Below are 11,030 nucleotides of genomic sequence, written 5' to 3' on the forward strand. Positions count from 1 at the left end.
GGCCATTCTTTTTAAGCAGCTTTTGTCTTACATCTGCTCAAGATTTAATTTCTGGTAGGACTCTAGAAGATCATCGTGGTGATGGTGAGATTAAATCTGGAGCACTGGCTGGTCAAAGACGTCTTGTGCAAACAAATGTTTTATATTCACTAATTGGGCAAATAATGTTAAAGTGTAAACTGTTGTTTTCTGAAGAAACCCTACAGAAAAAGACAGAAATAACTGACCTAAAAATCACATGGAGGGCATTTCTGAATGTGCTGCACTGTAATTGTCACAGATGTGTCTCATTTAAAGGGATAATTTCCCCCAAAATTAACATTTACACACCCTTAAATGGCTTCAAACCTTTATTAGTTTCTTTCTTTTGTGTAAATATATACTTCTTTAAAAATAATAAATGGGACACTTGGTGTTACATTCTGTTGTTTAAATGTCCCTTTATTTTTCGAGCAGTGTATTTTGAAGAAAGCTGAAAACCTGTAACCACTGACTTCCATAGTACCTGCTTTTCCTACTATGGGAGTCAGCAGTTGCAGGTTTACAGCTTTTTTTTGTGTTTGACAGAAGAAAGTCAAACTGGTTTGGAACAATTGAAGGATGAGTATATTTTTAGGTGAACAATCCCTTTAAGAACAAAACTATGCAACAGTAACTCTTTCATAGCATGGCAGAACTAAAAATTGTGAAAAGATTTATTAAAAATATAACGTTATATACTGATATGCTGAAATGTCCTACAAATTAAAATGTTGATACTTTTTCCCTTTATACCATGTAAAGCAGCATTTACACATCCTCACTGTAGAAATGATTGACTTGACCCCCTGACCCCCACCCCATTTACCTCATCTCCTTTAGCTCTGGCTTTGAGAGCAAACACTTCATTTTGATTTTTGTCTGAGTTGTCGAGCTTGAAGATTTGTGTCTATTCTTGCATATTGAAACTGCATATTATCTTACTTGTGGTGCTGTCAGTTTAGATAGTAGACTTTAAGATCAGGTTTATTTTACTGTAAACGCTTCTAATTGGTTTAAAGGCACTGACTGAAGCATGAGTTTAAAAACTAGTCGACAAACTGGAGGATAAAACCTGCAAAAACAAATAAATAAATAAGTACACAAGTATATAAATGAGTAGATGAATCCATAAATCCCTGCATAAATAAAACATCCATGCATTTTCTTTTCGGCTTAGTCCCCTTATTAATCAGGGTTTGCCACAGAGGAATGAATTGCCAACTTATCCAGCATATGTTTTACGCAGCAGATGCGCTTCCAGCCCCAACCCAACACTGGGAAACACCCATACACACTTTTTCACACACATACACTAAGGCCAATTTAGTTTATTCAGTTCACCTATAGCGCATGTCTTTGAGCTGTGGGGAAAACCAGAACCCGGAGGAAACCCACGGGAACACAGGGAGAACATGCAAACTCAACACAGAAATGCCAATTGACCCAGTCGAGGCTTGAAACAGTGACTATTGCTGTCAGGCGATCGTGCTACGTACTGCGCCACCGTGACAATCATAAATAAAACAATAAATATATATACACAAATCCACACATTTCTGCACAAATATATATATATATATATATATTAATAAAATAAATGCAGGATTATGTTTCAAAAATGAATAAATGTTTGAAAAAAATCCTCCTACACTTGTGTGATTGATTTTTATTATTTATCAGCTCGCACTATTGATTAATTATGTATTTATTTATGCAGAAGTTTGTGGATTTTTATACATTTACTTATTTGCTTATTAAATTATTGTTTTACTAATGCAGGAATTTATGGATTCATTTACTCATTCATTTATTTATTTATTTATTGTTTTTGAAGGTTTCTTCCTCAATAGTGTTCAAGTGAGCACAAGCATGAAAGTGTTTAGAACCTAAAATAGCAAGTGGTCCAAAATAAACTTTTGTGTGTCCATATATGTGAATTAAATATCTTAGTTGAGGCGTTTCTGAAGCTGATACAATCATTTTACAGATTACAAGTACTCATTTCTGACAGGCCCTTGAAAGGTTTTAGAGATTTTCAGGTCAATTTCATTTATTGTGCAACAGATTAAAGAAAACTTAGTGGTAAAGTGGACCTCAGCTGCCACAGGATGTAAGAGGTTGTTTGTTGTGTGAAAGCAGTGTTAATTTCAAGAAGCGTTTCTGAAGAGACTCAGACCTGCTCTGTGTTTCTCAAGAAATGCAAGGTCAAACCACAAATGTCCCTTTGTGACAGTCCAGAATGTGTGTACATCTGCATCCATCCGTCCATCCGTCCACCCATATCTGTGTCTATCTTATTGTCTAATATAATACTTTATAATAGTAAGAATAACAGTGGAGGTGGTAGTAATAATAAAGTTTTTACACAATTTTGAAATCATTTAAATGTTCCAACGAGACCCCAGTAGTATCAGACAGGATGACCATATTTGTAATCTTCTTATCTTTAAGGTAAGTTCTTTGCTTGTAAGAAACACAGGAAACCACAGCAGTGCTATTATATATGTGCATTGTGTGCAGTTTTTGCAGAGTTTTGCGGTTTTGACACCTAGACATGCCTCAAGCGAGAACATTCTTATGCACATGTGCATGTATGTCTATTAATGATCCATTTGCATAAATATTGAAAAAAAATAAATAGATATAAATATTTTTATATAACCTGGTTGTGGGTAACTAGACTAGATAATTTCCAGTCTTTATCAAAACTCTTTAGAAGAAACCCATCCCACCACCAGAGAGAGTCATCCAGTCAGATAAGAGCAGCTAACCACACTGAAGACCTTCACATTCAGCAGTCACTGAGATGGAGAGATCAACAGTCATCGTTCTTCTGTGTAAGTCCACTCATTAGTGTTGTAAATGTTGTGCTATTTTCTTTATGACGTCAATTCCTTCACCTGTTTGTTCTGCAGGTGTTTTGTTGTGTGAAGAGCAGAAAGTGTTTGGGACAGAAGTGGACATGAGAGTTAAACCAGGAGAAAGCGTCACTCTCTACTGTGACTGTGCTCTACCGTTTGGATCTCACATTGTCTGGATGAGAAACTGCTCGCATGAGAATCAGCCATCTCTGTTCATTGATCCTCCAAAACTCTTCCTGGAGACGTTTCCACGGTTCAGTTTCCTGCTCAACAGCTCCAGTAACTCCTATGATCTGCATATAGAGAATGTCAGTGTCTCTGATGAGGGACTTTACTACTGTGCGGAAAGGAAAAAGACATTTATAGATGAAGACGGCGTCAATTCAAAATATGTGTATGAATATGGGAACAAAACAACTCGACTAGCTGTCCTGGGTGAGGAGAAATTCCTGCTGTGGCTCATCTAAAGCTTTTATGCATGTTGGTAAATTCAGTGTGATTGAGAATTTCTCAGTGAGTCTGAAATCTAAATCTAATATAAATAATCATAAAGTAGGGGTAATTCAGCATTTCTAATTCTAATAATTCTGATCTGTTATCACTCACTCTCTCTAAAATTCTCCAATCCTGTTTTGTCTTTTAGTTCAAGATAGACATGCATAACAGAATCAGATAGTTTGATAAATGATGGTAACCTGAGTGGTTTCTAGTTTCCACTGACTGACTATGGAAATTAATGGGAGTCCTGATATGTTTGTTTAAAATGTTATTTTGTGTTCAACTCATGGTTTGAGCAAATGGAAAGTGAAAATTAAAGACAAAATTTATATTAATTCCTTCAACAACTGATTAATGCCATTAAATGATCTAAACATTATAATTAAAATAGAAGTTGTTCTTATATAATTTCTGTAAATAATATATAAGACGATGTCCTCTAAAGTTAAATGTTATGGACGCTTCAGAAACTCTTCATTTGTTTATTCAGTCTTGTGTGTTTTATTTATCATTAGTTTCTGCACATGAGTCCACCATCGCCTCCACTTCTCCTCCAGTGTCAGAGTGTGTGTTCTGCTGGACGCTGCTGTTGAGTGTGTGTCCGGTGTGTGTTCTCCTCTCCTCACTCCTGTCCTCCATCTGTGTTTACTGCTTCTGTCGTCCTCAAACTACAGGTAGAGCTCATCGACACATTTACATTCATTTTGAACAAATCTGTGAATCTGTAGAGCTTTTATAAAGATTTGTTCTTTTAGCTTTTAACATTTTGACTCTAATCGTAATTATTAGACTTTTCCACATGAGAAAATACAGTAATTTATAGCAAATACTGGAGTGTTTTTGACCCATTCTACAGTAAATTGTATTATACTGTACTGTATATTATAGTATTTACTAAACTGTTAATGAATGCTGCAGCAGAATATAGTATTAACTACTGAACTGATGAACTGAGACAAATACTGTAGCATACTTTGGTTTTTACTGCAGTAAACTGCTGTGTTATTTAGTAGTTTGTTTACATTACTATAGTTGTTGCATTACCACAGAAACTATAGAATTACCACAACAGATTAATTCAAGTCCTTTACTATAGTATAGATCAAAAACACCACAGTATTTACAATAAATTACTACAGTATATTAATCGGGTTCATTTTGTGTGTTTTAGGTTCTGACATGAGTGCTGAGATTCTTAAAGCAAATGTTTTGATGGTAACTATTTTATACTCTTTTATTATTGACCATATCAAAGATGAATTGTGGACTGATGTGGTTTTTCACTAGTTTATTTGATCCATTCTCTCCTTGTCAATCATTTCAGGCAGATTGTGTGGAGAAACATCAGTGTGAGGCGAGTAAGACTGGAAAGATCTGCGTCCACACTGAAGTCTCTTATAGACGACTGACATCTAAACATCCCTACACCAACATCTGACACATGAACTGCTCTTAGTCTACTTTCTGTCTTATTTCTGATAGAGTTTGAGTGGACATGCTTTTATTTACAGCACATTATCTATTACAATCAAATGTTTTTTTAAATGAACAGTGTGATCCACAGATTATTTAGGGTTTAACATTTCATTTTTGACTAAATTAATGTGTCCAAAGATTATTAAGAAAAGCAGATTATTAATAACAGCACAAGGCTGTGTATGTTTGTATCTGCAGATCATCTGCATATCTCAAAATAAATTAGTAGTGTAAATGTTCACTCATGATGAATGATCACTTTTATTTCAAATATTAACACAACATATTTAATAGTTATCAGCGTCTGTGAACATGAATAAAGCTTAAAGAGGGAGTCATGAACAAACAATGGCTCCATCTAGTGGCTAATAGCTGAAGGGACTTGTCCAACTGCGTTGTCTTGACTCTTGACCATCCAGATTATATGATGAAGATAGTTTTTGATTGTTTCTGTATTATAAATAAAAAGTCTGACCACTTCTTAACAATTATATTATTTTTTTATTCAACAAAAACAAAACAAAATCAACAATAAACTATAAATATGATGTGTTCAGATTTAAGTAAGATTGGATTAAGACTTTACTTCATTCATAAACTGATGGTATTGTGCTCATAATAACAAATAATAAAAGTTACTGTAAACACAAACATGTTCAAGCTCAAACTGGTACACAAAGTTCTGCTGTTGTTTATGAGGTAAACGGCATGAAACTGTGACAAATCAAATTTATAGTGTGTAAAATAGACATATGAGCAGTACTAAATACAATATTAGCTTAATAGTTCACTCAGGCTACTTGATCATAAATGATAAAAAAAGAGCAAGCATTAATGTTGTCAAGATTCTGCCCTAGAAATCCTGTTTCCATCTGTCCTATACAGCAGGAAAGTACAGTATGTGATTCTGAACTCAGCCATCATTACAGTAGACTGATGTAGAAATGTACTGTAGTCATTTAGTGCTGGAGTTATTCTGTTAAATGCCACAGGATGTGAGAAGCGCTTTTCATGTGTGACTGAAGTGCTAGTTATGGTGATGGAGAGAGTCCAGCCTGCTCTTTGTTTTTCTAGGGTACGACCAAAACCACAAATGTTTCCAGTGGCCTTTGTCACTGTCCTCTTGTGAATGCTTACGTCTTTGTATTTTTGAGTTTTGATCAAGTTAAAAAAAAATATTTGACATTTTCATTTTCAGATAATGAGTTTACAATTTAGTAAATTTCACATTTCATGTCAAATCCACACTGATCACATACACACTGTAACTCTGATACACATTATTCATTTAACAGTAAAGTGTCTGTAGATTATCACCAGGCCCACCATAAAGCACAAACACTTCATCAATCAATCAATCAATCAATCAAATTAAACTGATATAATAAAACTAACCATGATTGCTCTTGTTTCACCATGGGATTTTAAGACAAGCTGAGACAGGAAACCACAGCCTCGTGATTGTGTCAGTGCACTAGTTGTGACTTGAGCTTGTATAGAGTACACAAATGGAATGGAAAGCTTTGCGGTCACAGACAAAAGCAAAAATAAGTTTCTAGCAACTTTTAAAGACCAAGAGCAAAAGAAACCTTGAGTAAAGACATTCATTCTGGAGGTTTAGAAGCCAAAGAAAACAATCAGCATGTAGATGAACGATGCCAAACAAGAAACTCATGAAGACGCTCAACACTTCAGGTCATCTCCATTACAACATTAAACATCACATCGTCCAAAACAAAAGTCACAACAATTTATGAAACTGAGTTCACTCTTGCATTTTATAATTAAACTTGAACATCTAAAAGAGCTTTAAAAGTGTGTTTAAAGGAGCAGACCAGATTATACCCCTAAAAACAAAACAACAGCATAAAGATTCAGAGCTCTTCCACAGAGATCCCTCCCACAACACTGAAGCTGACCCTTCACACTGCAGTTGAAGACCCTCACATTCACAGTCTCAGATGGAGCGAGCGAGACTTACAGTCATCATACTTCTGTGTGAGTCAATATTTCTGTGTTTGAATGTCATGATGTATTCTTGATGATGTGCTAGAGATTTAACACACACTCTTGCGTTTGTTCTGCAGGTGTTTTGTTGTGTGAAGAGCAGAAAGTGTTTGGGACAGAAGTGGACATGAGAGTTAAACCAGGAGAAAGCGTCACTCTCTACTGCGCTTTACCTTTTGGATCAGACATTATTTGGATGAGAAACTGCTCACATGAGAATCAGCCATCTCTGTCAATAGATCGCTCAACACTCTTCAAGGAGACGTTTCCACGCTTCAGTTTTGTGCCCAACAGCTCCAGTAACTCCTATGATCTGCATATAGAGAATGTCAGTGTCTCTGATGAGGGACTTTACTACTGTGGGAAAAGAGAAACAAAAATATATAAAGATGAACGAGGAATCAAACCAAACATTGAGTATGAATATGGAAACAAGACGAGCAGACTGTCTGTCCTGGGTGAGAAACGACTGCTGTTTTCATTGCTTTGTTATGTGTAGTCAGATCCTTTAAATGTGTTTCTAATACAGCTGATGAAGAGACATGCAAACATCTACAGTGTAAATTATAGTGTCATTTATTATAATAATAGTGTCAATTATAGTTTATCTCTTCATAATATAGCTGTGCTTTAATGAAAAGTTTACATGTTTACCTAAAGTTTTATTATTTTAATATTAATTGAATGAATTTTAGAGATAATTAATGCAAAATCATGCAAATAAATAAGCGACACAATCCTGCAGCCATAGTCCAACTTCAAATACAGAAATAATGTATATTTAATAAAGTATATTAGTAAAATAAGTGTTTATAATTAGTTTTTAAAGTGTATCTTAGTTTCTAATAATACTTTAAATTAAATTAACAGCAAATTCATTATATTTTGTAAAACGATGATTTATAGTGTATTTAATATTAGAATCTTTAACTTCTGATTTTCCAACCACTTTTAGCAAATTCATCCGTGTTAAACTCATATTTTTCATTATTGTGTGTAATCAGTAAAGATAAAATAAAATGAATATAATAGCTAAATATATATTCACTTTAATAATGGCCTGTTGTTCATTTTAGAGCAAGAGTCTCCTTGTGCTGAACGGTTTAACAGCACCTCCACATCACCTGCATCAGAGTGTGTTTTCTGCTGGAATCTGCTGTTCAGTGTGTGTTCGGTGTGTGTTCTCCTCTTCTCCATCTGCGTCTACTGCCTCTGTCAGAAGAAAAATACAGGTAATCATTTGATCCTGAACACTTAATCCCTAGCTAGAGGGTCTTTCATAAAATTAGAGTATTATATAATAAACCAAATGTAAATTATTCTTATGGTTTGTTAATTTGCTGTAGGTTCTGGGGCTGAGAACAGACATGTTGAGGTATGAGCACATTTTGAAAATAATTTTAATATATATTATTTGCAATAGTTTTGCTGCAACATAAATTACATCAATATAATATAATATAATATAATTTATAATAATTTATAATATAATATAATTTTTTTTAATTTATGTAATTAAATATATTCTGTTTCAGGTTGGTGATGAAGTGTGTTATGCTTCATTAGACATGCCTTCCACACAGCAACAAAGGCAGAGGAATAAAAGAGCTCAGAGTTCAGACTTCAGTATTTATTCTAATGTCAGAACCAGCAGAATGTAAAGTAGAGTAAACTAAAGTCATTGTTCTTTAGTAGAAATATGATTCAAAAGAGTGTTAATGGCAATGTTCTGGCATCTGCATCTGAGTTAAACTGCAGTGTTGATTGTTAATAAGAATGTATAAATGTGTGTGAGGCATGAATGTCTGACTTACTGCTTTCTTCAAAATATCTTCTTTTGTGCAAACTCATAAAGATTTGAAACCACTTGAGTTTGAGTAAACAGTGAGTAAATCTGGATTTCTGTGTGAACTCTCCCTTTATTTGAGCTCTCTCCAGTCACTCTAGGAAGACACTACACCTGGATTGTTTGTCTAAATAATACGTTTATTATTAAAATCCCTATTAACATTAAATTCATCTGAAGCGGTGGCTTAGTGCAGGTAAAGGGGCCCCGGCCCTGGGTGAGTCGGCCATTAGTTAATGCCCACTCCTCATTCTGCAGGTGATCAGGAAGCAGTTCTCTGCACTTCCTGTGTGACTCCTGCTCACCCTACACAAATCATTAAGATCATTAATCCAGACTGACCCTAACAACCCAATCAAAGCCATGAGTGCGTCACTCAGATAAGTGTCAAGTCACTGGCCACCTGTTCACTGTAACCAGGGATGGTGCTCAATATCGTCCAAACTGGGCCGATCAGCCGCCGCTGGACTGAGACACCAGCCAATCAGCTGACGGCACTCTGATACACACAACACCGTGTTCAGAAACACAGAGCAACACACTTTTGCTGATCTCTCAGTGAGTCTCTTACCTGTTGACAGAGTTATGGGGAAGGTCAGTTTGCTCCTGGACGTGACCCTCAGTGAGCCTCCGAAGGGGAAACGGTTGCACAGGATGTTGAAGAGGGTCACTCCTACTGACCACACCGTAGCTGGACCCGCATGGTAGCGCTGTCTGCAGAACCACTCAGGTGGAGCGTATTGAATAGTTCCTGAGAGACACAAGGAGACACAAACACCCGTTCAAAACACTCCAGCACACACAAATTCCCTTTGGTGGATCATCAAAAGCTCACAAACATCCACAGAGTGTTTCCTTCTGCAACACAAACCCACCTGCGAAGTATTTGTAGGCCGAGCGCTTGAGCAGATCTCCACAGCCGAAGTCCAGCAGCTTGATGTCCTGGGACTCTGTGGAGATCAGCAGGTTCTCTGGCTTGACGTCCCGGTGCAGGACTCCGCGGCTCTCGCAGTGTTTCAGAGCCGCGATCAGCTGCACCAGCACTTTCTTGGCCAGACCCTCATCCAGACAGCCGTTCTCCTCACAGAAGCTCTGGAGGTCTTGGCAGGGATCCGGACGCTCCAGGATCAGGATGTAGCGTCTGGGACGGTCAAACCAGTCTAGCAGCTGCAGGACGTTGGGGCAGGCAGGAGCTGAATTGACGCGGGTCATCAGTGCCACCTCCAGCGGCAGCCGACCCTGACCTTCCTGCAGGACAAACGATTGGATTCAGAACCCAATGAAACATCAAACACAACAACAGGTTCACACTGAACTCACAACTCTCAGTCTCCTCTGTGTCCGCTCTTTAGACACATACTTGATGGCGACCTGTAGACAGATAAAGCATAATAAATCACACCTGCCTGATCCTCACACATCACATTTACTGAGATCAGGATTTCTAAAGGCTGTTTGAATGAAGAGCGGAGAAAACGACTTACTGGCAGTCCATCAGACCTGCGCATCCCAGCAAACACAGAGCCAAATCCACCGTCTCCCAGCAGTGGGCCCTTTGCATACGCGTCTGCAACACAGAGGAGCAGTAGAAATGTGTGTTCAAAGAAAACATGCAGCAGTAGAGAAAACTGTAAAAGAGCATTACTGAAACATCATCATCACTTCTTCAATAAGCCATTCTGACCTCTGCGAGAGCGTTTGAGAGCTCTTCTAGATGAGGTGGACGGACGTTCATCTTCTGGTGTTTGCTGGCTGCCGTTCTGCCGCTTCCTCTTCCTGTTACCCTGATCTGTGGACACAGATTTGGCCAACAGGGAAGGCAGAGGTGCGAGAAATCCATCAAGCTCTTGGCTCACGGTCTGGGTTTCACCATCATTATCATGTGTCCTGACGTCCTGAACAGCTGCCTGGATGAAAGCAGAACTCCTGGATCTGGAGCGGCCTGAGACAACGACAACGACAACAACATATCACGTTTATTATAAGATTATAAGAATTAATCAACAATTAACTTTAGTAGCTGCATCTACAGAGAATAAAAGACATCTGATCACTTATATCGGGGAACAGTTGTGTTGAAATGGGTTCATTTGTACCAGTTTATTTACATCACATTTCCCCAAACATTACACAACATCATATCATGATTGATCATAAACAAATAAAAACTAAAACACTCACTGCGGTTTTCACCCATCTGACAAACTCCTCCAAACTCCAGCAAACCTGAAAACAAGAACAAAGATCAAATATCAATAAAAATGTCAATAAAAACAATAAAAACAAGATCAAAATCAAAATAAACACAACAAAAGAGCAAC

At 37.1% G+C, this 11,030-nt stretch overlaps 2 protein-coding genes across 4 annotated transcripts in view; one reads left to right on the forward strand and one right to left on the reverse strand.

Annotated features, from left to right (window-relative positions):
* The first annotated feature begins 1,857 nt into the window (after positions 1–1,857).
* Positions 1,858–5,345, forward strand: LOC108185170 (uncharacterized). 2 transcript variants are annotated; one of them, XM_073949649.1, is made up of 5 exons: positions 1,858–2,858; positions 2,937–3,317; positions 3,896–4,054; positions 4,552–4,595; positions 4,705–5,345. In XM_073949649.1, exons 1-5 carry the CDS (start codon positions 2,828–2,830, stop codon positions 4,816–4,818), a joined length of 729 nt encoding a protein of 242 aa, XP_073805750.1. In that variant the 5' UTR covers positions 1,858–2,827; the 3' UTR covers positions 4,819–5,345. The 2 variants fall into 2 exon arrangements, with proteins under 2 accessions (XP_073805750.1, XP_021331579.3); XM_021475904.3 differs by having other exon boundaries at positions 2,753–3,317; positions 4,705–4,856.
* LOC100537170 (uncharacterized) overlaps positions 5,340–11,030 on the reverse strand; it is a 33,685-nt gene continuing 27,994 nt past the window's right edge. Inside the window, exons 14-21 of one of the 2 annotated variants that reach the window (XM_073949540.1) lie at positions 10,891–10,935; positions 10,394–10,651; positions 10,194–10,276; positions 10,030–10,080; positions 9,585–9,957; positions 9,281–9,460; positions 7,977–8,075; positions 5,340–7,220 (exon numbers count right to left, since the gene is read on the reverse strand). In XM_073949540.1, coding sequence (XP_073805641.1) covers positions 7,993–8,075; positions 9,281–9,460; positions 9,585–9,957; positions 10,030–10,080; positions 10,194–10,276; positions 10,394–10,651; positions 10,891–10,935 — 1,073 coding nt within the window. In that variant the 3' untranslated portion in view covers positions 5,340–7,220; positions 7,977–7,992. The remainder of the gene's footprint in view (positions 7,221–7,976; positions 8,076–9,280; positions 9,461–9,584; positions 9,958–10,029; positions 10,081–10,193; positions 10,277–10,393; positions 10,652–10,890; positions 10,936–11,030) is intronic. The other variant, XM_073949541.1, reaches the window with a different exon arrangement.

The sequence above is a fragment of the Danio rerio genome, chromosome 1, assembly GCF_049306965.1.
Source record: "Danio rerio strain Tuebingen ecotype United States chromosome 1, GRCz12tu, whole genome shotgun sequence".
In the NCBI taxonomy this organism is placed as follows: domain Eukaryota; kingdom Metazoa; phylum Chordata; class Actinopteri; order Cypriniformes; family Danionidae; genus Danio; species Danio rerio.